At 39.7% G+C, this 27,832-nt stretch overlaps 1 protein-coding gene and 1 long non-coding RNA gene across 2 annotated transcripts; both read right to left on the bottom strand.

Moving 5' to 3' along the window:
• LOC102075604 (lysozyme C) lies at window positions 1–27,346 on the bottom strand. Its single transcript, XR_002062814.2, has 7 exons — window positions 27,283–27,346; window positions 26,861–26,905; window positions 26,090–26,178; window positions 1,902–2,166; window positions 1,422–1,580; window positions 252–330; window positions 1–168 (listed from the first exon to the last, which is right to left on the bottom strand). It is a non-coding gene; the product is annotated as a lysozyme C (long non-coding RNA).
• LOC109202849 (lysozyme C) lies at window positions 6,386–8,532 on the bottom strand. Its single transcript, XM_019361339.1, has 4 exons — window positions 8,287–8,532; window positions 7,807–7,965; window positions 6,637–6,715; window positions 6,386–6,553 (listed from the first exon to the last, which is right to left on the bottom strand). Exons 1-4 carry the CDS (start codon window positions 8,411–8,413, stop codon window positions 6,487–6,489), a joined length of 432 nt encoding a protein of 143 aa, XP_019216884.1. The 5' UTR covers window positions 8,414–8,532; the 3' UTR covers window positions 6,386–6,486.
• Window positions 27,347–27,832: the final 486 nt, after the last annotated feature.

Here is a 27,832-nt window from a genome sequence, read left to right as displayed (position 1 = left end):
TGTGATTTTAATTCAGTTTATTAATTTGAGAAATTACAGAAACAGAAGAAGACGGGGACATCTTATTATGTGGACGAGACCCTCCTGTTCCCGTGGGCTGATTAAACACCACATCCACTCACATACGAGCTGAGGTCACGGCCATCACAGTTAGAACGCCAGCCATACCTGAAACCAGACAAAAGTATGATTAACCAAGTAACAGGTCAGTCAGTTAGAAACTGTTTGTCAATTATGTGATTCGTTCTTACCAGGCACTGATGCCTTGAGGATCCCTAACGACACGTTTGGCACAGGTGATTGCTGCACTGACATTATCGCTCAAAAACGCTGAGACCAAAAATGGGAAAAAAGGACAGCAATGTAAAAATCAAAAGTGTAAAACATCAAAATTGTAGCTGGCACTGGAGAAACTGAGAAAAAAGTGAGTCAAATCACATTATCCCTCAGCTGTTTCAACAGCAGTAGTAAACTTCAAATCTAGATTAAAAATTAACACAAAGCAAAAGTGGTCTTAAGACCAGTATTCACAGACCAATAGAGTATTAACATAAACCTTTTTATCTCCTGTGCAGCAGTTTATAACCACCTGTATCTGCTGCTATAAGGATAGAGGCAGATACAAGTGACAGAAAGGACCAATCATGGACAGTACCAATGTTTCACTTAACATGCTGTTTTTTACTAAGAGTAATTTCCCACGCACAAATGGAAGTATTTGAGAAGTAAGAGCGTCTTTTGGAGGGATAGAGGGTATATAAAAGTGTCTACTTCTGTAGCCAGCATACACAGAGCATCCCATTGGAGTTTTGGTTCTGTTTGGGTCTTCACTGCCTCCTGATCTTTAAAGCATCACAATTAAGGAGAATAGGTTTAAAACTACCAGATATGCAACTTATAAAGTATCAGCTTTATGCTTTAACCCTCTGAGGTCTATGTAGGGGTGGGTTTATTTTAGTTTGAATAATGCAATATTGATTCATTAAATCCTGAATCGATTTTTAAATATAAATGTATTTTGCCAGAAATGTCAGAATCTCAGGTTAAAGCTCACCAAACTGTTTAAACAGCAAATTGGAATTTAATCAGTTATAGAAATCAGTGATGATACCCAGCCCTAGGTCTAAGTCATCATTGATGGTGTCCCCAGCCCTAACCCATAACTTTAACTCATGCAGACAAGCAGAAAAAGGTAATATTTGTTTTATTAAATTTCCCAAGTTCTCCTAATCCTTGGCAGTCAGGAAACACCCATTAAAAACTATTCTGTTTTCCCCCTAAAATAATTTATTTTGCTTTTCTTTAAAGTATAAGCTAAGTGTTAGGACCTATGATGACTTAGACAGCAAAGGGTTAAAGATTGCCATCATTCAGACAGCAAGAGGACCTGAGCTAAAAACCTATTGAGGCTCATCACTGACCACTGCAGTCCATGTTGCATCCGTTATGCGAGTTGATGATGTAGTCATTGCACCACCAGTAGCTGTTAATTTGAAAGATGCCAAAGTCGGTGGATCCATCATTGTTGGTGTTTTTGGCCATGGTGTTATAGTTTGACTCCCATCGGGTGAGGCAAACCCCTGCAGACAGAAAAAAAGAGGTGGAGGTATAGACAACTTGAAAGCTAAGTGTCAGGTAAACAAACATTTCCCATTTACCTGTTTTTCATATATTAATGCTTGGTCACAATCCCATTCTTGACAGATTTTAAAAACAAAGGTTACACAAGTTGGAAGACAGATCGGTAAGTTGGACTCTCTGCGCACCAATATTATTAAAAAGCAAGTAGGTGAAAATTCCACATATTGATAACCATGACCTTACCCTTAACATTGCATTGGTAACAACGTACAAGTTAAGAATTATCTTGCATTTTCTTAAGCTGACAGGCTGGTACTCACAGTCGGCAAGGCTGATTCCATAGTAGCCGTCCATGCCGTTAGCCTTGAGCGTGCGCGCCCATTCACAGCGCTCGAAGATTTTGGCGTTGGCCACAGCCAAGAAGAGCAAAACCAACAGACTCCTCATGATGGTATTTTTCCTTGTCCGAATGTGTCCACAACTGCTGCTGCTTCCCTTTTTATAGCCAAAAATGCTTAGTTGCAAATTGTGTTGATTTCCAGGCTCAGATAAGAGGACCCCAAAGGACAGCATAAGGGACGCGTTCTGGCAAAGTAGAAAAGCAAGCAATGGTGGGTTTACGGTTGAAAAATAGAGCTTGACAAACAAAGCATATCGATCCAGCTGAGAAAGATCCCAAAGCTCTGAAAAGTGTATTTAAAAAAAAAAAAAAAGAAGAAGAGATAACTAGAGAAAACTAGATAAGAGGACCCAAATACCCACAAGGGAAGGGTTAAGTTAGGTGAAAGTGGAAAAGCAAGCAATGGTGGATGTATTCTTAAAAAATACAGCTGGACAAACAAAGCATATTGGTCAAGTTGAGACAGATTCCAGAGTTGTGGAAAGTTTTTCCGTTTGTTTTTGCAACACATGGGGCCACATTTTCTCAAATGAACATCATGTTTGATTCAATAAGACTAAAGTAGCCTTAAACATTCAACCAGTGATTTTAAATTCATCTATCAGCCCCTTAACATGACCAGAAAAAAAGAAAATGATCAAAATCTCTCTTCAATCTTTGAAATTAAAAACAGTGAAAGTAGAGATGTTAACTGAGTTTAACAGAGTTCATTAATTTTATTTAATATTATTAATTTCAATGTGTTTCCCTTCAAAAGCAGTTGTAATGTTTCCGTCTGCTGCAGAGGAAGATGGGGACATTATGTTGATGATCAGGGCCGTGCAGAGATGTTTGAAGGGGCACATAAGCTGAATAACAACAACCCACATTCATCAAGAATAATAATATGGAATCACATCACAATATATCATTACCATCAGGTGGGGACAATGCAAAGCAAACGTAGACTAGGTTTTACCTGATGGGTACAATGTTGCTGTTGTGGGTTTGCTGCAACAGATTTAAAAAACAGTGGGAAATAAACTAGGCTCTGCCTGTGAATCACTCTTTGCCTCTCTTCCCCCTTCCATCTCCTCATCTCAGCTATCAGTTTCCAGTTGCTGTCCATCTGAGAACAAGGCACAATTTGCTATTGTATTAATCTATTATTTAATTATCCACACTTAACAACTCTTGCACCTAATCCATAAAAAAGTATAGAAAAGTGTCATAGAACCAAAACATGGTGTTTATTATTGTTTTTGTACTTGAATAACTCTGCAACAGGGGCGGATCTAGAAGGGTGGCATGGGGTGGCAAGTGCCACCCTAAAATGATCCCGTGCCACCCCAGTTTTGCATATGACAGTGTTGTTTATTAAAATAAGATAGCATTAACAGTTTGAGCGTAGTTACAGTCAACAGTGAATATAAATGCTAAAACTGAATATATTGCATAGTGTTCCCCCCCTCCACCATTAACAAATGGTTCAGCCCATAGCAGGACCGGCTTTTTTCTTGTTTTCAGTAGCAAGCCATGCTTATGATTGTGCCAGAGCACATTTTGAACAACACCATGGGAATTTCGGATTTTACACAGGTGTTTGGATGTTACACTCTAGAAATGGAAGGAAGGTGAGTGTTATTAACCCTCTGTGGTCCACGGACACGCTGCATCTCCAAATCACATGACTGATGTAAGCTGACATAGCAACAAGCTGCAGCCACGCTGAGTCTCTATTTCAGCCCACATTGAAAGTTCAGACTTCAAAGTTTTTACATTTTAATTACAGGCCAGTAAATCCAGAGTTATGATAATATATATAAGCCACGCTTTTTTCTAAATACTGTCGTCACGTTTTTGTGTGTGTGGGTTTTAAGCGTTTTCTAAGGACAGTAAAGAAAGGAAAGAAAGCCACCTCTTTCCTATCGGTGGAAAAATGTACCATGTTGACCAATTTTTTAAAAAGTCAACACGTGAGATTTGGTTGTTTAGGCAGAGGGAAAAGTTTTGGGAGTGACGGTAACAGCAGCGAGACAGAGCGAGCGAGTGAGAGAGAGGGGGAGAGAGAGAGAGAGAGTTTTTAGATGTGGGAGATTTGTGACGTTTAGTGTGCAGTGTATACTTAGTGTGTTGTGCTGTCTTGTGTAGTTGTTCTGTTGTGTAGTCGTTGTTTTGTTTTGTGTGTCCACTAATGAATGTCACTAAGGCACATTTGCAACGTAAACACTGTCACTAAGTAGAAAACCAGCGGAGTGATACACCACCTGTCATCAGGCCTGCAGGTTTATCCCTGTGCTGTTCTGTCTTTTGGTGTAGAAACTTTTTTTTTACTGGCACACATCATTTGTGGGGCATCTTATTGCGACACCTGATTGTTCTCTCATTTTAGTTTTAGTAGTATTTTTAAATGGTTGTACAAAATGAAAGAAACAGCAGGTATATTGGCTGCATTTTTAGATAAATAGTTGTATATGTTTACAAAATGCACAATTTATATTTGCATTTCAAGTTATAAAAATTTACTCAACATGTCTGTGGTTTTTTTTTACAGTAAAAAATACTACTAGGATTTAAAGTTGTTTGTGTGATTTCAGATCAGTAATACTAATGCAGTATGTCAGTGAAAAAAACAACTAAATTCAGTTGAGCTGAAAAGAATGATACCAAACAAGGCAAGGGGGAAAAAAATAAAAAGAAACAATTTGAGGGTGAAATACAAACATAAACTCAAAAGGAGTCAAAAATGGCCGGTTGTATTTCAGACCTCAGTGGGTTAATCCAACAAATCATGAAAAATTAGGTTTAAATTTTTGTTCATGACAGTGCAGATTTCTGACATTTTGTGTAATTTAAGCTGTAACAATGTGATTGTTTTCTAACAAAAAACAGTGAAACTTAAGTTAGACTTGTGTTTGTAAATGAACCGCCCCATGTTGTGTAGCTTTCTGGATTTTATACTTATTGGGCTACATATTTATTTATTATACAGGCTATACAGTACATAAGATCAAAACTCACATGTTTTATGTAACTAAAGTGTGTAATTATGTGGGCTACAGACAATAATTAAGTTATAGACTATATTTATATGAAAAACGTGTATACTGACTGCATTTGAATCATTTTAACCATATGTAACCACCTGCATATGTGTTTGGGAAAAAAAAAGGCTTTGATTTTGCCACCCCATTTGATTTCTTTGCCACCTTCATGCCACCCTAAAAAAATTTCTCTAGGTCCGCCCCTGCTCTGCAATGCAATAACTGGTACATGTGTTATTTTTACCTGTGCTCTCTTTTATTCCAGCTGGTGAGGGATCCACTGCCTTTAGCAGCCTCACACAGCTCCTTTTGTCCACCTCATTGTTAGTCCGTTTAAAAAACTCGGTGCTTTTCCTCAACATTTTGCCGCGATGTTTCAAAGAGCCGGAAAGTAAATAAACGGCAGACAGAAATGAGGTAGGTTGAATCGGCTTGCGTTTCACGCATGCGCAGTACTGGAATGTAAGCGTTTTCGACCGTTTCAATGTGCACGCACAACTCTGTGAATACAACTGAAAACGATAGCGTAGACGCGGAGCGTTTTCAGATAAAAAACGCAGTTTTCAAATTTATCCGGGCTAGTGTGGACGTAGCCTTAGATTGCCACGTTAGTACGGTGTACATTTTAGGACATCATCAGGTCTCAGGAAAAAAGTTGTCAGGTATCAGGTCTCAGACAAAAAATTGTCAGTTCTCAGGAAAAAAGTCGTCAGGTCTCAGAACACAAGGTATCAGACAGAGAAAATCTTCCTGCAGGTGGCGCTGTTGTCATGTCCCACAGTCATTGGTAAGGACTTGGAAGGACAATCTAATACAACAATATTATTGTCATGGTACTGGGTCTGCGACCCAGTGTTGTGTGTATTTTAGTTTTATTTCATTGATGATTATATTTTCCATCATGTTTCCTGTTTATTTTGAAGGAATCTTGTGTTCTTTGTTCATTGTATTTAGTTTCACTTCCCCTGTCCCGTCATGAGGTTCATGTCAGTCAGCTGTTTCCCCATGTGTTCCCACTTCCCCTGATCACCTCCTGTGTGTATGTATGTCCTCTGTTTTCTGTATGTCATTGTCAGGTCGTCTGTTATCCCCACCATAGTCTGTCGTAGTGTTTTATAGTGTTTTGACAGTGTGTCATAGTTTTTTGTTTTTTTTATAGTTTTCATGCTTATCAACTGCCAGCAGCCAAATAAAGGCTCACTTTTTGTTTCACCTGCAACTCCTCTCTCAGTGTCTGCTCTTGGGTCTGTTCAATAAAACACACCGGCGTATCCCGCCGTGACAATTATATATTTCAATTGAATACTTTAGGGTTGGGGTCATGACTGATGAGAACTTTCAGGGTTAAATCTTAAAAAAGGTAGATGAAAACAATGAAAGCTGTGATTTTAATTCAGTTTATTAATTTGAGAAATTACAGAAACAGAAGAAGACGGGGACATCTTATTATGTGGACGAGACCCTCCTGTTCCCGTGGGCTGATTAAACACCACATCCACTCACATACGAGCTGAGGTCACGGCCATCACAGTTAGAACGCCAGCCATACCTGAAACCAGACAAAAGTATGATTAACCAAGTAACAGGTCAGTCAGTTAGAAACTGTTTGTCAATTATGTGATTCGTTCTTACCAGGCACTGATGCCTTGAGGATCCCTAACGACACGTTTGGCACAGGTGATTGCTGCACTGACATTATCGCTCAAAAACGCTGAGACCAAAAATGGGAAAAAAGGACAGCAATGTAAAAATCAAAAGTGTAAAACATCAAAATTGTAGCTGGCACTGGAGAAACTGAGAAAAAAGTGAGTCAAATCACATTATCCCTCAGCTGTTTCAACAGCAGTAGTAAACTTCAAATCTAGATTAAAAATTAACACAAAGCAAAAGTGGTCTTAAGACCAGTATTCACAGACCAATAGAGTATTAACATAAACCTTTTTATCTCCTGTGCAGCAGTTTATAACCACCTGTATCTGCTGCTATAAGGATAGAGGCAGATACAAGTGACAGAAAGGACCAATCATGGACAGTACCAATGTTTCACTTAACATGCTGTTTTTTACTAAGAGTAATTTCCCACGCACAAATGGAAGTATTTGAGAAGTAAGAGCGTCTTTTGGAGGGATAGAGGGTATATAAAAGTGTCTACTTCTGTAGCCAGCATACACAGAGCATCCCATTGGAGTTTTGGTTCTGTTTGGGTCTTCACTGCCTCCTGATCTTTAAAGCATCACAATTAAGGAGAATAGGTTTAAAACTACCAGATATGCAACTTATAAAGTATCAGCTTTATGCTTTAACCCTCTGAGGTCTATGTAGGGGTGGGTTTATTTTAGTTTGAATAATGCAATATTGATTCATTAAATCCTGAATCGATTTTTAAATATAAATGTATTTTGCCAGAAATGTCAGAATCTCAGGTTAAAGCTCACCAAACTGTTTAAACAGCGAATTGGAATTTAATCAGTTATAGAAATCAGTGATGATACCCAGCCCTAGGTCTAAGTCATCATTGATGGTGTCCCCAGCCCTAACCCATAACTTTAACTCATGCAGACAAGCAGAAAAAGGTAATATTTGTTTTATTAAATTTCCCAAGTTCTCCTAATCCTTGGCAGTCAGGAAACACTCATTAAAAACTATTCTGTTTTCCCCGTAAAATAATTTATTTTGCTTTTCTTTAAAGTATAAGCTAAGTGTTAGGACCTATGATGACTTAGACAGCAAAGGGTTAAAGATTGCCATCATTCAGATAGCAAGAGGACCTGAGCTAAAAACCTATTGAGGCTCATCACTGACCACTGCAGTCCATGTTGCATCCGTTATGCGAGTTGATGATGTAGTCATTGCACCACCAGTAGCTGTTAATTTGAAAGATGCCAAAGTCGGTGGATCCATCATTGTTGGTGTTTTTGGCCATGGTGTTATAGTTTGACTCCCATCGGGTGAGGCAAACCCCTGCAGACAGAAAAAAAGAGGTGGAGGTATAGACGACTTGAAAGCTAAGTGTCAGGTAAACAAACATTTCCCATTTACCTGTTTTTCATATATTAATGCTTGGTCACAATCCCATTCTTGACAGATTTTAAAAACAAAGGTTACACAAGTTGGAAGACAGATCGGTAAGTTGGACTCTCTGCGCACCAATATTATTAAAAAGCAAGTAGGTGAAAATTCCACATATTGATAACCATGACCTTACCCTTAACATTGCATTGGTAACAACGTACAAGTTAAGAATTATCTTGCATTTTCTTAAGCTGACAGGCTGGTACTCACAGTCGGCAAGGCTGATTCCATAGTAGCCGTCCATGCCGTTAGCCTTGAGCGTGCGCGCCCATTCACAGCGCTCGAAGATTTTGGCGTTGGCCACAGCCAAGAAGAGCAAAACCAACAGACTCCTCATGATGGTATTTTTCCTTGTCCGAATGTGTCCACAACTGCTGCTGCTTCCCTTTTTATAGCCAAAAATGCTTAGTTGCAAATTGTGTTGATTTCCAGGCTCAGATAAGAGGACCCCAAAGGACAGCATAAGGGAAGCGTTCTGGCAAAGTAGAAAAGCAAGCAATGGTGGGTTTACGGTTGAAAAATAGAGCTTGACAAACAAAGCATATCGATCCAGCTGAGAAAGATCCCAAAGCTCTGAAAAGTGTATTTAAAAAAAAAAAAAGAAAGAAGAAGAGATAACTAGAGAAAACTAGATAAGAGGACCCAAATACCCACAAGGGAAGGGTTAAGTTAGGTGAAAGTGGAAAAGCAAGCAATGGTGGATGTATTCTTAAAAAATACAGCTGGACAAACAAAGCATATTGGTCAAGTTGAGACAGATTCCAGAGTTGTGGAAAGTTTTTCCGTTTGTTTTTGCAACACATGGGGCCACATTTTCTCAAATGAACATCATGTTTGATTCAATAAGACTAAAGTAGCCTTAAACATTCAACCAGTGATTTTAAATTCATCTATCAGCCCCTTAACATGACCAGAAAAAAAAGAAAATGATCAAAATCTCTCTTCAATCTTTGAAATTAAAAACAGTGAAAGTAGAGATGTTAACTGAGTTTAACAGAGTTCATTAATTTTATTTAATATTATTAATTTCAATGTGTTTCCCTTCAAAAGCAGTTGTAATGTTTCCGTCTGCTGCAGAGGAAGATGGGGACATTATGTTGATGATCAGGGCCGTGCAGAGATGTTTGAAGGGGCACATAAGCTGAATAACAACAACCCACATTCATCAAGAATAATAATATGGAATCACATCACAATATATCATTACCATCAGGTGGGGACAATGCAAAGCAAACGTAGACTAGGTTTTACCTGATGGGTACAATGTTGCTGTTGTGGGTTTGCTGCAACAGATTTAAAAAACAGTGGGAAATAAACTAGGCTCTGCCTGTGAATCACTCTTTGCCTCTCTTCCCCCTTCCATCTCCTCATCTCAGCTATCAGTTTCCAGTTGCTGTCCATCTGAGAACAAGGCACAATTTGCTATTGTATTAATCTATTATTTAATTATCCACACTTAACAACTCTTGCACCTAATCCATAAAAAAGTATAGAAAAGTGTCATAGAACCAAAACATGGTGTTTATTATTGTTTTTGTACTTGAATAACTCTGCAACAGGGGCGGATCTAGAAGGGTGGCATGGGGTGGCAAGTGCCACCCTAAAATGATCCCGTGCCACCCCAGTTTTGCATATGACAGTGTTGTTTATTAAAATAAGATAGCATTAACAGTTTGAGCGTAGTTACAGTCAACAGTGAATATAAATGCTAAAACTGAATATATTGCATAGTGTTCCCCCCCTCCACCATTAACAAATGGTTCAGCCCATAGCAGGACCGGCTTTTTTCTTGTTTTCAGTAGCAAGCCATGCTTATGATTGTGCCAGAGCACATTTTGAACAACACCATGGGAATTTCGGATTTTACACAGGTGTTTGGATGTTACACTCTAGAAATGGAAGGAAGGTGAGTGTTATTAACCCTCTGTGGTCCACGGACACGCTGCATCTCCAAATCACATGACTGATGTAAGCTGACATAGCAACAAGCTGCAGCCACGCTGAGTCTCTATTTCAGCCCACATTGAAAGTTCAGACTTCAAAGTTTTTACATTTTAATTACAGGCCAGTAAATCCAGAGTTATGATAATATATATAAGCCACGCTTTTTTCTAAATACTGTCGTCACGTTTTTGTGTGTGTGGGTTTTAAGCGTTTTCTAAGGACAGTAAAGAAAGGAAAGAAAGCCACCTCTTTCCTATCGGTGGAAAAATGTACCATGTTGACCAATTTTTTAAAAAGTCAACACGTGAGATTTGGTTGTTTAGGCAGAGGGAAAAGTTTTGGGAGTGACGGTAACAGCAGCGAGACAGAGCGAGCGAGTGAGAGAGAGGGGGAGAGAGAGAGAGAGAGAGTTTTTAGATGTGGGAGATTTGTGACGTTTAGTGTGCAGTGTATACTTATGCCGGGCTCACACTGTGCGATTATTTCAGTCGCGTGATTCAGCTCCTGCTCAAACTGTACGATTGACTCGCAGGGGTTAGAAGTTCATAGGTCACGATGCAGGGTCTCACACTATACGGCCCGATGCTCTGATGCGACCTGAGTGCTCAAACTGTGCGTTCATAAAATGAAGGTTATAACAGAAATTCTGCCGCTCGCTCTCCCTCTCTGTCTTTCACTCACACAGACACGCACACCACCACCATCAACTTTATGAAAAACATTGATCAGGCAGCTGTGATTGAGCAGCAGTGTAGATCCAACTATTTTCACGGTTGTTGTGGTCGTGATAATTTTGTGAGGCCACATCGAAAAGGCTCGGGTGAGCTTTCCAAAGTTCTACAAGTTGTGCCTCCATCGCTTGTGTCCAGATCACACGCTGCACTGCCGTGCTGCGCCGTCTTTTTCGCTGACATTTGTGTTTGCGCGTGCGCAGTGTGAGAAGCTGCAGTGACACCCTCACGACGGTCGCGAGGATTTCAAACAGGTTTGAAATCCTCCCGACCAAGCGATTGATGATCGGGAGCTGGTCGTGAGGTGTTAATCGCTTCTCGTTACCCCACGTACACTACACGATGCACGACGCACGATGAAGGACAAACTCGGGCCGATTGCCAAAACGGTCGCACGACTCAAAAATCGGCTCAAAATGGGTCAAAAATCGCACAGTGTGAGCCCGGCATTAGTGTGTTGTGCTGTCTTGTGTAGTTGTTCTGTTGTGTAGTCGTTGTTTTGTTTTGTGTGTCCACTAATGAATGTCACTAAGGCACATTTGCAACGTAAACACTGTCACTAAGTAGAAAACCAGCGGAGTGATACACCACCTGTCATCAGGCCTGCAGGTTTATCCCTGTGCTGTTCTGTCTTTTGGTGTAGAAACTTTTTTTTTACTGGCACACATCATTTGTGGGGCATCTTATTGCGACACCTGATTGTTCTCTCATTTTAGTTTTAGTAGTATTTTTAAATGGTTGTACAAAATGAAAGAAACAGCAGGTATATTGGCTGCATTTTTAGATAAATAGTTGTATATGTTTACAAAATGCACAATTTATATTTGCATTTCAAGTTATAAAAATTTACTCAACATGTCTGTGGTTTTTTTTACAGTAAAAAATACTACTAGGATTTAAAGTTGTTTGTGTGATTTCAGATCAGTAATACTAATGCAGTATGTCAGTGAAAAAAACAACTAAATTCAGTTGAGCTGAAAGGAATGATACCAAACAAGGCAAGGGGGAAAAAAATAAAAAGAAACAATTTGAGGGTGAAATACAAACATAAACTCAAAAGGAGTCAAAAATGGCCGGTTGTATTTCAGACCTCAGTGGGTTAATCCAACAAATCATGAAAAATTAGGTTTAAATTTTTGTTCATGACAGTGCAGATTTCTGACATTTTGTGTAATTTAAGCTGTAACAATGTGATTGTTTTCTAACAAAAAACAGTGAAACTTAAGTTAGACTTGTGTTTGTAAATGAACCGCCCCATGTTGTGTAGCTTTCTGGATTTTATACTTATTGGGCTACATATTTATTTATTATACAGGCTATACAGTACATAAGATCAAAACTCACATGTTTTATGTAACTAAAGTGTGTAATTATGTGGGCTACAGACAATAATTAAGTTATAGACTATATTTATATGAAAAACGTGTATACTGACTGCATTTGAATCATTTTAACCATATGTAATCACCTGCATATGTGTTTGGGAAAAAAAAAGGCTTTGATTTTGCCACCCCATTTGATTTCTTTGCCACCTTCATGCCACCCTAAAAAAATTTCTCTAGGTCCGCCCCTGCTCTGCAATGCAATAACTGGTACATGTGTTATTTTTACCTGTGCTCTCTTTTATTCCAGCTGGTGAGGGATCCACTGCCTTTAGCAGCCTCACACAGCTCCTTTTGTCCACCTCATTGTTAGTCCGTTTAAAAAACTCGGTGCTTTTCCTCAACATTTTGCCGCGATGTTTCAAAGAGCCGGAAAGTAAATAAACGGCAGACAGAAATGAGGTAGGTTGAATCGGCTTGCGTTTCACGCATGCGCAGTACTGGAATGTAAGCGTTTTCGACCGTTTCAATGTGCACGCACAACTCTGTGAATACGACTGAAAACGATAGCGTAGACGCGGAGCGTTTTCAGATAAAAAACGCAGTTTTCAAATTTATCCGGGCTAGTGTGGACGTAGCCTTAGATTGCCACGTTAGTACGGTGTACATTTTAGGACATCATCAGGTCTCAGGAAAAAAGTTGTCAGGTATCAGGTCTCAGACAAAAAATTGTCAGTTCTCAGGAAAAAAGTCGTCAGGTCTCAGAACACAAGGTATCAGACAGAGAGAAAATCCTCCTGCAGGTGGCGCTGTTGTCATGTCCCACAGTCATTGGTAAGGACTTGGAAGGACAATCTAATACAACAATATTATTGTCATGGTACTGGGTCTGCGACCCAGTGTTGTGTGTATTTTAGTTTTATTTCATTGATGATTATATTTTCCTCCATGTTTCCTGTTTATTTTGAAGGAATCTTGTGTTCTTTGTTCATTGTATTTAGTTTCACTTCCCCTGTCCCGTCATTAGGTTCATGTCAGTCAGCTGTTTCCCCATGTGTTCCCACTTCCCCTGATCACCTCCTGTGTGTATGTATGTCCTCTGTTTTCTGTATGTCATTGTCAGGTCGTCTGTTATCCCCACCATAGTCTGTCGTAGTGTTTTATAGTGTTTTGACAGTGTGTCATAGTTTTTTTTTTTTTATAGTTTTCATGCTTATCAACTGCCAGCAGCCAAATAAAGGCTCACTTTTTGTTTCACCTGCAACTCCTCTCTCAGTGTCTGCTCTTGGGTCTGTTCAATAAAACACACCGGCGTATCCCGCCGTGACAATTATATATTTCAATTGAATACTTTAGGGCTGGGGTCATGACTGATGAGAACTTTCAGGGTTAAATCTTAAAAAAGGTAGATGAAAACAATGAAAGCTGTGATTTTAATTCAGTTTATTAATTTGAGAAATTACAGAAACAGAAGAAGACGGGGACATCTTATTATGTGGACGAGACCCTCCTGTTCCCATGGGCTGATTAAACACCACATCCACTCACATACGAGCTGAGGTCACGGCCATCACAGTTAGAACGCCAGCCATACCTGAAACCAGACAAAAGTATGATTAACCAAGTAACAGGTCAGTCAGTTAGAAACTGTTTGTCAATTATGTGATTCGTTCTTACCAGGCACTGATGCCTTGAGGATCCCTAACGACACGTTTGGCACAGGTGATTGCTGCACTGACATTATCGCTCAAAAACGCTGAGACCAAAAATGGGAAAAAAGGACAGCAATGTAAAAATCAAAAGTGTAAAACATCAAAATTGTAGCTGGCACTGGAGAAACTGAGAAAAAAGTGAGTCAAATCACATTATCCCTCAGCTGTTTCAACAGCAGTAGTAAACTTCAAATCTAGATTAAAAATTAACACAAAGCAAAAGTGGTCTTAAGACCAGTATTCACAGACCAATAGAGTATTAACATAAACCTTTTTATCTCCTGTGCAGCAGTTTATAACCACCTGTATCTGCTGCTATAAGGATAGAGGCAGATACAAGTGACAGAAAGGACCAATCATGGACAGTACCAATGTTTCACTTAACATGCTGTTTTTTACTAAGAGTAATTTCCCACGCACAAATGGAAGTATTTGAGAAGTAAGAGCGTCTTTTGGAGGGATAGAGGGTATATAAAAGTGTCTACTTCTGTAGCCAGCATACACAGAGCATCCCATTGGAGTTTTGGTTCTGTTTGGGTCTTCACTGCCTCCTGATCTTTAAAGCATCACAATTAAGGAGAATAGGTTTAAAACTACCAGATATGCAACTTATAAAGTATCAGCTTTATGCTTTAACCCTCTGAGGTCTATGTAGGGGTGGGTTTATTTTAGTTTGAATAATGCAATATTGATTCATTAAATCCTGAATCGATTTTTAAATATAAATGTATTTTGCCAGAAATGTCAGAATCTCAGGTTAAAGCTCACCAAACTGTTTAAACAGCGAATTGGAATTTAATCAGTTATAGAAATCAGTGATGATACCCAGCCCTAGGTCTAAGTCATCATTGATGGTGTCCCCAGCCCTAACCCATAACTTTAACTCATGCAGACAAGCAGAAAAAGGTAATATTTGTTTTATTAAATTTCCCAAGTTCTCCTAATCCTTGGCAGTCAGGAAACACTCATTAAAAACTATTCTGTTTTCCCCCTAAAATAATTTATTTCGCTTTTCTTTAAAGTATAAGCTAAGTGTTAGGACCTATGATGACTTTGCCATCATTCAGACAGCAAGAGGACCTGAGCTAAAAACCTATTGAGGCTCATCACTGACCACTGCAGTCCATGTTGCATCCGTTATGCGAGTTGATGATGTAGTCATTGCACCACCAGTAGCTGTTAATTTGAAAGATGCCAAAGTCGGTGGATCCATCATTGTTGGTGTTTTTGGCCATGGTGTTATAGTTTGACTCCCATCGGGTGAGGCAAACCCCTGCAGACAGAAAAAAAGAGGTGGAGGTATAGACGACTTGAAAGCTAAGTGTCAGGTAAACAAACATTTCCCATTTACCTGTTTTTCATATATTAATGCTTGGTCACAATCCCATTCTTGACAGATTTTAAAAACAAAGGTTACACAAGTTGGAAGACAGATCGATAAGTTGGACTCTCTGCGCACCAATATTATTAAAAAGCAAGTAGGTGAAAATTCCACATATTGATAACCATGACCTTACCCTTAACATTGCATTGGTAACAACGTACAAGTTAAGAATTATCTTGCATTTTCTTAAGCTGACAGGCTGGTACTCACAGTCGGCAAGGCTGATTCCATAGTAGCCGTCCATGCCGTTAGCCTTGAGCGTGCGCGCCCATTCACAGCGCTCGAAGATTTTGGCGTTGGCCACAGCCAAGAAGAGCAAAACCAACAGACTCCTCATGATGGTATTTTTCCTTGTCCGAATGTGTCCACAACTGCTGCTGCTTCCCTTTTTATAGCCAAAAATGCTTAGTTGCAAATTGTGTTGATTTCCAGGCTCAGATAAGAGGACCCCAAAGGACAGCATAAGGGAAGCGTTCTGGCAAAGTAGAAAAGCAAGCAATGGTGGGTTTACGGTTGAAAAATAGAGCTTGACAAACAAAGCATATCGATCCAGCTGAGAAAGATCCCAAAGCTCTGAAAAGTGTATTTAAAAAAAAAAAAAGAAAGAAGAAGAGATAACTAGAGAAAACTAGATAAGAGGACCCAAATACCCACAAGGGAAGGGTTAAGTTAGGTGAAAGTGGAAAAGCAAGCAATGGTGGATGTATTCTTAAAAAATACAGCTGGACAAACAAAGCATATTGGTCAAGTTGAGACAGATTCCAGAGTTGTGGAAAGTTTTTCCGTTTGTTTTTGCAACACATGGGGCCACATTTTCTCAAATGAACATCATGTTTGATTCAATAAGACTATCCATCCATCCATCCATTCGCTTCCGCTTATCCTTTTCAGGGTCGCGGGGGGGCGCTGGAGCCTATCCCAGCTGTCATAGGGCGAGAGGCGGGGTACACCCTGGACAGGTCGCCAGTCTGTCGCAGGGCCAACACACAGGGACAGACAACCATTCACACTCATTCACTCGCACATTCACACCTAGTGACAATTTCGATTATCCAATTAACCTATCCCCACAAGCATGAACATCATGTTTGACTCAATAAGACTAAAGTAGCCTTAAACATTCAACCAGTGATTTTAAATTCATCTATCAGCCCCTTAATTTCTGGGGTAATCCAAGGTTTGTTGTTGGAGAAACACCGTACAGTCCTGGTAGGTACGGTGTTATCCACACAGAAATTAATATAGTCAGTAATGCATGTAGTAAGGCTGTTTATTATTGTTTTTGTACTTGAATAAACTGGTACATGTGTTATTGTTACCTGTGCTCTTTTTATTCCAGCTGGTGAGGGATCCACTGCCTTTAGCAGCCTCACACAGCTCCTTCTGTCACTGTTTCCTCCTCATGTCCTTACAGGACATGTCGGGAAAATGTTATATCATGAGTAAGAATTTAAAAAAAATATACAAACATAAAACATGCGCGCGCACACACACACACACACACCCCCATGACACCCTTACCCAGTTAGCTAGCAGCTATGACCAGCACTACTTGTGCGGTTCATAAAATGACAGGTAATGTTTGTTGCGCTGTTGCACACACAGCACGCTCATTTGTTTCAATTCGTCAGTTGTCTTGTTGCCACAAGACAACTGACCAACGTGTATGTAATAACCTAATATTTCTATGTGCCTTAGACTATAGTATACGCTGTACACCCTACTTACTCGTTTTTGTTGCATCAGCCTGCATCTCCCAATTAATTTGTGTTTCTCCTACAGCTCCGCACTGCTGAGGCAGCAAAAAATGCGCATGCTCTTTGCGAGCTTGTTCCAGACTCGTTTTTTTTTTCATCTGTGAATAACCCTAAGCATAGACAATCAGAGTATGTAATATTTTTTTTAAACCCATTCTTAGCTGACATACATCAAAAACTATTCATTGTTCCAAAATAAAGGGTCAGGGTCACAATCTCAGATCACACAGATGCCAAAAGCAAGAACCAGCCACCCCAACTCACTTACTCTGTTTCTCTCTCACACACACTCCTAGCGTTGTATGGCATACAGGGAAAAAAAGAGCAATTTGTGCATTTACGTACATGACACAGTTACTATGAAAATTCAATGTAAGGATGACTCTGGATTTGACTTTTACTGTGTATTCTTCTGCACACCATACAGGTCAGCTGTAACACAGACTGCAAGTTTACAGAGTGGAGTAATGTGTAATGAAGCAACCTTCTCTGTATGAATCCTGCCTCTACCTGAGCTGTGATATATATCTATAACTCTGATGTTAACTCTGTGAAAAGCAGTAGAATAGAAATTCACCTGAGAATAAAAAAAAAAAGGAAAGAGCTGGCATCAAAGTTAATGGTTAAGGGAGGAGAAAGCTGTGAGAAGCATGTAAGGATTGATGAAGCAGGTCAGAAAGATGACTTTATGCTCTTTACTTCAGTCTGACATTTGCTCACTTTTGCTCATGAAACCATATACAACTTTTTGCTCTGCTCATTTAATCTAAATAAGCAAACTTGGACTGCAAAAGTGAGACATTTTTCTTTAGGGTCTTATCAGAAACTTAGAAGTAGTTGCTGTTGTATTTTCTTTCAAGCTGACTTCATGACAACCAGCACCACAGATGACATGAACTGTGATCTTACTGGTGCCAGAGAACCACTCAGGGATAGACCTATGGATGCATTTTACCCACCTCGTAAACAAGCATAGTTTCAAAAACAAAAAAGATTTTTGCTTTTAAAACAGCTCTCTTACATGGTTGGCCTTATAATCTCCAATTACTTGTGCCAAATACCCATATAAATGGGTAGATATGAACCATACATTAGCCATACCATTCCACTGGTAGGAAGGACTCTACCATATGGGTCACTGGTGGCTTAGACATTAAGCGTCATGTCATCTTGCTTGTTCTTAAATTAAAAGGCTGGTACTCACAGTCAGCCAGGCTGACACCACGTTAGCCGTCCATCCCGCTTGCCTTCAGCTTATGGGCCCAGTCACAGCGCTCGAAGATTTTAGCGCTGACCACAGTCATTAAAAGCAAGAAAACAAACACACTCCTCATGATGATGTCTGTGCTGGTCTAAAATTTTCACAGTTGCTGCTGAATCTCCTTCTTGTTGGAAAAGCTCAGCTGAAAATGCTGTGACTCTCCAGGTTCAGATATGAAGATCCAAATGCACAACAAATAATGGGTTAGATAAAACAAAAGGCTAGGTTCATGGTTACACAATCCAGAGAGACAAACAAAGCACATGATGGGGCTGAAATGTATTCCGAAGTTTAAGAAAGTTAATAAACAATAAATAAAACAGGTTTAATTAAGAGCAGAAACAACAGACAGAAGACAGTGATCTCGAAGAGACACCAAACGAGAAGCCATCTAACTGTTGCCAGGGTCTTATTTTACTTTGGACTCTGGGTATAAGCATTATATCTGCAATTTTATGCAGGTCTATTGCCACCCCCCTAACATGACTCCTCCACCTTAACATGTTCAATTGGTTAAGATTTAACACGGACCAGCCTTTAAGGTGTCACGGATAAATACAACAAAATAAAACCAGTACCGGTACTTAAAAGATTTATTCATAACACACTGGAAAATACACAGGGAAACAGAGTTAAAAAAAATAACAATAAAAAACGATAAAAACCCTGAAAACCATAAATTTCACACCTGAGCCTCAACTCTTGTGGCCCGGTACCAAACGACTCACGCAGTGGCGGTCCTAGCCTGTTTGGTGCCCCGGGCGAACACTCCCTCTGGCGCCCCTCTGGCACACACGCACACACACATAAAACATATTAAGGATTGTACATTAACATAAAACTGTTGTTGGAACCATACTGAATTTCACCAGAGGAACACACACACATGAAGAGAGAGAGAGTATGCATTGTATGCAAACGGCTACCAAACAGCCATCATAATTCGTCATACAATGAGAACAGGACAAATCAACAACTGACAATGACTAATTAATATTAAAATCTATAACATAATGTATTGTTTGGAGTTTAGTCTGTTACTGTTACTATTTTTACCATTTCTTCTTGGAGCAACTGTAACCCACATTATTTCCTTAGGGATTAATAAAGTATTCTGATTCTGATTGTTTCAGGATGACCTGCCATTATCCAATGACACATCTGCTTACCTGTATCTTTTGCTTGTTTCTCCTCCTCTTCTTTTCTATTTTTTCTAAACTGAGCACCTGATGGTTTTGAACTTTTCTTGTCCATCTTCCATTGGTTTTAATTTTGCACTCCAGTATGAACACTCATCCCCCAACTTGAGGATCACCACAACATAACCTAATAGACCTACACCTTAGTTCACAGATTCACTTTGTCTAAGGTGTATTTCTGGGATTTCACACAACCCAGGATTCAAATCATGAATACATAATGGGCTTGGATTTACAACATTATGAATGAAATGTGCTCTATTTGGAAGCAGCAGGTCTCCCTCCCCTTTCAACGAGTTGTGTGTGAGACTTTAAATCTCTCTATATACTGGACTGTATGTAGCGGAGATGCCAATAAAGTTTACTTTGACTTCAGCAGCGCGCAGGTGCACCGAGGGCTCTCGTGCTCACTTTTCACGTATAGAATTTTGAAAAAACATCGGTGCAAATTATAAGTCTGTATCATGATGTCTGGTGTTTTCGTGTTTGTTGTTTTGTTTTTATTTTGTTTTATTTTGCGAGTTGGTTATTGGATGCCGCTCCAGCCAGCCAGAGAATCCCCGCCGCCCCGCCCTCTCCTCCCTGTGCCGCAAGCAGCAGGCGCACCTCGCAAACCCTTACTTCCAGCAAATGGGCGATAGAAAACCGATCGGTGCCTATGCCATTCCCAATATGCGCTGGCTGATGTTGGACCAGCAATTTTTTTTTTTTTTTTTTTTTTTTTTTGCCGATGCCCATGATGCCGCCCCCCACCACGATGCCGCCCCGGGCAGCTCCCCGTGTCGCCCGTATCAAAAACCGCTACTGGACTCACGGACTAGTACCGGTCTGTGGCCCTGGGGTTGGGGACCGCTGTTATGCACAACTCAGGACAACCAAGTAAGAGAGCTAACCTAGCTCTGAATCCCTAACCCTTTGGAGAAAAGCAAAAAGGATGTTCAAAATCAACAAAACCAACAAGAACATTTACAATTAATACTTTCTTTGACCCTTATTGTCTTCAGAGACCAACATTTAAGACAAAACTGCCTTAAAAAACTGAAGACAAGCAGCTGAGATTTGAAAGGTCCATCCCGCAGACTTTACTGAAAAAAGTGATACCTTTACTACTGCTCTGTCTATACCTTTCTGCTCTTAATAGCAAAACAATGCTTATGTGAGGGGCAAAGAATCTTCCAGACTTCTAACATTGACTTTTACATGGTATATTGGACATACTGTTCAGCTTGGACTAAAAGTTAACAGAGATTTATCTGAAAAGTGTTTGATACCTTGATAGATTTTTTCCCCCCTTCAGATGCCTTGTACATGTCCTTAAACTTCATAGTCTTCATAAAAACAGTGATCATAAGAGGAGCCCATTCGTGACTTGTGAAAGATTTCACTGGAAATTTTCTGCTGCACTGATTAAACAAGAAGAAAACTAAAGATGTGACAAGAGGGGTAACGTAAGGAAGAATCAGCTTTGCATTAACAGTATTTTACTTCCTACAATAATCTTGCATTCTTTGGTGATTATTATTCTGGGTATAATCAGCTACTTACTGGGGCTTTTCTCTATTTCTAATGAGAGTATTGTTCTGTCAGGTTTAAGCAAACAAATAACATTTTTAATGTATTATTTACTTAAAAGGGCATTAGGAGACAAAACAAAATATATGGGAAAAATTAACAGAGATGGAGAACTAGACATAAAAATACTAACTTTTAAAACGGGACACAAAACCAGCACAAAACCATAGTGAATAAATACATCTTTGTTTTTATATATTTCAGTTACATTTTAATCAGAATTAATGCTACATATTCATTAAGGATGAAGAATCATTTCTGAGCTGCTTTTGAAAGTCTGTTCTTTTGATGCACACTTTCTTGTCTTGTAGAGTTGATAGATCCAGTTTCCATGTTTCACAATCACACCAAATAATCCATAAAACCAAAATGAAAAAGTCTTTTCTTGTAAATTACTGTTCGGACCCTTATCTTACCAAGCCGAAAAAAGGCTCAGATAAATAAATATTTATTTAAAACAAATACGTTGTGCACAGCAGCACATCTTTTACCTATTTTAATATCTGCTGATCGTATCATCCTCCTTACTGATGCTTTCTTTGCATTTTGCTACAAATGGTGAATGCAAAATCAAAATTTGACATGTTAGTTGATGGCTAATCTATATTAGAATAATGGGGCCACCCCATGCCCCCCGTTGTGGAGATGCTCCTGGACAAGGCTAGCGCTGTCATTACATGGCTGTCAGCAGTAAAAGCAGGTCATAGTTGAGATGTTGCTCCTTGGGGGGCACTAATGGCAACTCTCTGTGACAGCAAGGAGAAGAAAGGGGTGTGTGAGGTGTAGTAGAATTATAAAAATTCAATGGCCAGGCATTGCATGCTTTTAATTAGGAAACTGATGCCATGGGCCACTTTAAAATCAAGATCTAATATTATAAAATACAAACTGAAAAAAATGTCTCAAGAAAAGGGGGCTTATGAAGTAAGAGGCCAACAGGGGGTGTGCTTGAGTATCACCTGGGGTCTGTGCATGTGCCAGCCCACTGTTCTCCTTGAGGTGAGGGTCTACTTGTAACATTAACACACTTTGCAAGCGAAGCCTTTTTTCTTTTTTTGTTACATTTTACCCAGAAGTTTTCTCTCTATTAATGTTTTGACAGCATCTGCTAAATCCATGCACCAGCAGATAAGCTGACCTATTAAATACATGAAAATGCTAGAGTACCAGGGCTAGGAAAAAAACAATTAAAGGTAAAATTTTAAAAAGTGGCTATTCTGCAGTAGGATCTTACCCTAAAAAGTCCACTTGGTTTATTGTAAGTGACAAGGTAAATATTCATGCAGATCTGTGAACTTTAGTAATTCTGAGTGCCAAAAACACTGAGCCAACACAAGACGACAGGAGAGTAAATCATATCCATATGTGTGTTGATTTATTAGGTATAATATTTAATAGGAAAAGTTGGGAATAGTTATTCATTAGCAATACATAAGGTGTAACAGCTTTACTAAATCATATTCCAATATGTGAATCTGTTAGCTGGTGTTTGGAGACCAAACACAGTGAAAAGTAAAGGTTTCACCTGACTTTATTAGTTTAGGAATTTCAGTAAAGAATCATTTGAAAGGTTTCAGACTTAATGGAGGTCCAGATCAGAGACCTGCATTACGCTGATAACTGGTCTAGTTTGGAATACATGGAATTTCACATCCATCCAAGTATGAGGACAAGTCACGGTTTTCACACTGATTATTCCAGGTCCCCCTAAAAACCAGACACAAGGACGCCTCATTTCTCCATAGTGAAGGTAATGTCAGTTAATACATCACAGTGAGACCAGTGATCAGGTCTTACCAGGCTTTGAGCCCTTGGCGTTCCCTCACGACTGCTTGGGCACATTCGATTGCCACCCTGACATTATCAGTCAGAAGCTCTGTGACCAAAAACAGAGAAAAGTGCAAATTTGGACAAACCGCCCCCGAAAAAAACAAGCAGTATATTTCAGGGTCTGGGCAGGTTCTGGGTTTTTTTTTTCCCCCACTCTTGCTCTCTCTTTCTTGCTGCCTATCAGTGGAACCGCCCTTTCTGGGACTTGCACTCATGCACATTAAGGATAAACATTTAAGGCACGGCCGTGGATGCCATTCTCCACCAGATAATTGCTGGTATATTCACTCACCCGAATCAGTTATTGTCCTTGTCTTTTTACTCTCTAATCCTTGTTTGCTCCCCAGTTCACCTGTCTGCCTACTCGCCACTGAATCTCCTTTGCCATCCTTGGGTTCTAGCCTGCCTATCTACTACCCTTCCTATGTCTTTTATTTCAAGTCTAACAAGTAAGGCCTGAGTTTTTATCAGCACACCTTTGCAAGTCTCTGTAATCTGATGGCTTTCTGAGCTCACCTGTCAGAACAGTTTCCTGCCCAATAAGTCATCTGTCTCCCATGAATCCCATTTATTCTGTATATAAACCTTTTGCAACTTTTATTTTTGGTCTTCTCCTTGGGTCTGATAATTGCAAAATCATGACGGTATAGTCTTTCACATACATGGTCATACTTTATTTCCTGATTTAAGAGCTTTTAAATACCTTAAATATAAATGAAAAATTCCCATGTATTACAGGGAGTGCAGAATTATTAGGCAAATGAGTATTTTGTCCACATCATCCTCTTCATGCATGTTGTCTTACTCCAAGCTGTATAGGCTCGAAAGCCTACTACCAATTAAGCATATTAGGTGATGTGCATCTCTGTAATGAGAAGGGGTGTGGTCTAATGACATCAACACCCTATATCAGGTGTGCATAATTATTAGGCAACTTCCTTTCCTTTGGCAAAATGGGTCAAAAGAAGGACTTGACAGGCTCAGAAAAGTCAAAAATAGTGAGATATCTTGCAGAGGGATGCAGCAGTCTTAAAATTGCAAAGCTTCTGAAGCGTGATCATCGAACAATCAAGCGTTTCATTCAAAATAGTCAACAGGGTCGCAAGAAGCGTGTGGAAAAACCAAGGCGCAAAATAACTGCCCATGAACTGAGAAAAGTCAAGCGTGCAGCTGCCAAGATGCCACTTGCCACCAGTTTGGCCATATTTCAGAGCTGCAACATCACTGGAGTGCCCAAAAGCACAAGGTGTGCAATACTCAGAGACATGGCCAAGGTAAGAAAGGCTGAAAGACGACCACCACTGAACAAGACACACAAGCTGAAACGTCAAGACTGGGCCAAGAAATATCTCAAGACTGATTTTTCTAAGGTTTTATGGACTGATGAAATGAGAGTGAGTCTTGATGGGCCAGATGGATGGGCCCGTGGCTGGATTGGTAAAGGGCAGAGCGCTCCAGTCCGACTCAGACGCCAGCAAGGTGGAGGTGGAGTACTGGTTTGGGCTGGTATCATCAAAGATGAGCTTGTGGGGCCTTTTCGGGTTGAGGATGGAGTCAAGCTCAACTCCCAGTCCTACTGCCAGTTTCTGGAAGACACCTTCTTCAAGCAGTGGTACAGGAAGAAGTCTGCATCCTTCAAGAAAAACATGATTTTCATGCAGGACAATGCTCCATCACACGCGTCCAAGTACTCCACAGCGTGGCTGGCAAGAAAGGGTATAAAAGAAGAAAAACTAATGACATGGCCTCCTTGTTCACCTGATCTGAACCCCATTGAGAACCTGTGGTCCATCATCAAATGTGAGATTTACAAGGAGGGAAAACAATACACCTCTCTGAACAGTGTCTGGGAGGCTGTGGTTGCTGCTGCACGCAATGTTGATGGTGAACAGATCAAAACACTGACAGAATCCATGGATGGCAGGCTTTTGAGTGTCCTTGCAAAGAAAGGTGGCTATATTGGTCGCTGATTTGTTTTTGTTTTGTTTTTGAATGTCAGAAATGTATATTTGTGAATGTGGAGATGTTATATTGGTTTCACTGGTAAAAATAAATAATTGAAATGGGTATATATTTGTTTTTTGTTAAGTTGCCTAATAATTATGCACAGTAATAGTCACCTGCACGCACAGATATCCCCCTAAAATAGCTAAAACTAAAAACAAACTAAAAACTACTTCCAAAAACATTCAGCTTTGATATTAATGAGTTTTTTGGGTTCATTGAGAACATGGTTGTTGTTCAATAATAAAATTATTCCTCAAAAATACAACTTGCCTAATAATTCTACACTCCCTGTATACCTCAGCTTTGTCTACTTGTACAAGTTCTGTTTCTGAAAATGTAAGAATCAGTTCAAGGCTTTAGTGACTTTTTAATGGTGAGTGACAATATGCAAACAATCCAGAGAGATATTGTCAGCATATGGCCTGTTTTCACATCAACCAGGCACAGACAGATCATAAGAACATCACTGCCGGGAAGAATGGATTAAAAACTAAAATTCAGCCACCAATCAGACCACCACAGGACTACAGGGGGGACAAAACTTGCCCAAAGAAATGGAATGTAATAAAACAAGAGAAAACACATTTTTTATAATAATATAATAAAGATTAATGTATGGTTGTTCATGTTATGTGATGGCTGTGTGCAGGCAGGAGTGGTAGGAGGAGGACCCAATGTGCAGACACTCGGAGGCGAAACGTGAACTCAAAACAAATTTAATGCTGAACTCAAAAGGGTAACAAAACAAGGAATACAAAATACACTTACGCAGACCAAACACACAGCTAGATAAGGGTAGATCGCGACACGGACACAGAAACACAGGGCTTAAATACACAGAGGGAGCAATCAGGGAATGGGCAACAAGAGGGAAACACAGCTGGGGCAAATCAGGCCTAACGAAACAGGGGGAGCAAAACCAGATACATTAACACAAGACATGCACCTCCAAAGTAAAACAGGAAACATAACACAGACTGAACTTAAAGACACAGACTCACAGGCAGGCACTGCAACAGAGGGAACAGAGACGTGGGACCAGGGCAGACACAGACACTGACTGGACACGGGGATATAGCAGACAGGGGAGATAGCAACTAAGGATTACACAGAGACATAAACCATAAGACAGAACTCCAACAAAGAAACCAAAGACTAGAAATGATAACATGATAAACTCAAAACTCTGGGTCAATGACCCAGGCATCCTAAAAGTTCATCTCTGACCAGTGCAGCTGACGCCACATCTAGCTGATTTGGGGTCGTCGTCATTGCACCACAAACCTCCCTTCACCTGAAAGATGCCATAAAACTTGGCTCCATCGAATCTGTGAGTGATAGCTGAGGTGTTGAAGTTTGATGCACTGCTGGTTAAGCAAAGCCCTGCAGACAAAAAAGATGACACAGGATGACACACCAGAAAGCGCACCATAAAACGTTGGCAGCCTTTGTCTTCACACAAATCCAAATTTCTGGAGACATCTTGCCTGCCTGAAAATGTAACTACCAGCACATTTTACTCTCATTAATGTCTTATCTCAGTAATTTAAATGTTGTTACTGTTTTACAAGTTAAATGATCAGATCCAGGCTAGCTTGATGGTGACTGCTAACTCATCCTTAACGTACAGCCATAACATTGGCATCTTGCTCTCTACAGAACAGGTATATTGTCAACATAGTAAAGTTTTCTTTGCTTGCCCAAATAAGCTCAGCATGCAACACAAAATGATATAGAAACATAATTTACCTTTAGATATAACCAGTATGGATATGTTTTTATTCACACTACTAGCCTGTCAACCAGGAGCAAATGTTGTGTGGCTATTTGTCATTGTATTTGATCGTGATCAATAAAATGTTGTATTAAAAAAGCAAAGACGTGTTCTCGTGCATAATTCAGGATGCCAGCGGGGCAGTTTGAACTCTTGTTAGCCGAGTTGGAACCACCTATGAGGCCTTTAGTCTTAATATGTATGATGTAAACGCCTCCTAGACTTCTAACTCAAAGAAAGTTCCTCAGTGGTTCAAATAAGATGAAAAAAAGTCTTCTTTTAAAAGGCTACCTGGAAAATGTCCATGGACATCTTTTGCTTGGGAGTGTTTCTGAGCTTTAAAAAATATAAAACAAGACATCTTTCACAACCGATCCACACTTGTGTGTAATGAATGTAGCTTTAAGTTTTTACAAAATGTCCCATTTTGTAAAAAAAAGGAAAAAGAAGAGAGGAAATAAATGTAAGTTTCTTTTCTACCCCAGTGTAAGTAATAGAATTAGCTTGGACACCCATAGAAATACAAGCTGCCACCATTGCAAACTTTTTGTAATACTCACCTGCACTTTTAGAAGGAATAACATACACAACGTGCATAGATAGTTTGTTAACTGTAATGGTTTTTTGCATACTTTGTACAATATTTGCACTGATTTAACACTTAAGATGTAAATGATCTTCTGTGACATTTTACACAATAAGCTTGTACTCACAGTCAGCCAAGGTGTGGTTGTAGTAGCCAACCAGACCGTAACACCTCATCGTTCGGGCCCATTCACGTCGCTCAAAGCCTTTCTGCTGACCACAGCGACCAGAAGCAAAAGCACCAGAGTCCTTATTATTGTTGTGGGGAAAGTCTTTAGTTTAGCTCAGACTTGGATCTTTTTGAGAGCAGAACCTACAGTTACAAGATTCCTATCAAAGACCTTTGCCCTAACTTGACACCAAGCATTGGTAAAGGCAGAGGATGATTACAATCTTTACCTAAACCATATTAGGAAACAGATCCTGGTCAATGTCTCGACCTCTGTATCACTTCTCTTTTCAGAGATTTACCATGTTTGCCACATTCATTGGAGAAGTGGTCTGATTAAAATGAATTCAACATTGTTGTGCTTCATTTCACTCATTTTACAGTTTTTGGTTTGAGTTAGCTGAGATCTTTTAGGACAGATGATATAAGAATTGTTTTGGGAAGTCATATAGGTGAAAACCCCTACAGGATCATTAAAACATTAATATTTTTTTCCCAGTTATCAGAAG

Source organism: Oreochromis niloticus, linkage group LG7 (assembly GCF_001858045.2).
Source record: "Oreochromis niloticus isolate F11D_XX linkage group LG7, O_niloticus_UMD_NMBU, whole genome shotgun sequence".
Taxonomy (NCBI): domain Eukaryota; kingdom Metazoa; phylum Chordata; class Actinopteri; order Cichliformes; family Cichlidae; genus Oreochromis; species Oreochromis niloticus.
Note: the sequence above shows the minus strand (reverse complement) of the source record. Positions and strands in the feature narration are given on the sequence as shown.

Excerpts from the sequence above, each read along its gene's own strand:
- LOC109202849 (XM_019361339.1), bottom strand. The coding sequence starts at position 8,413 with ATGAGGAGTCTGTTGGTTTTGCTCTTCTTGGCTGTGGCCAACGCCAAA. Across the intron at positions 7,966-8,286 it reads TGGAATCAGCCTTGCCGACT|GGGTTTGCCTCACCCGATGG; the intron begins GTGAGTACCAGC and ends TTCTGTCTGCAG. Across the intron at positions 6,716-7,806 it reads ATGCAACATGGACTGCAGTG|CGTTTTTGAGCGATAATGTC; the intron begins GTCAGTGATGAG and ends TTTTGGTCTCAG.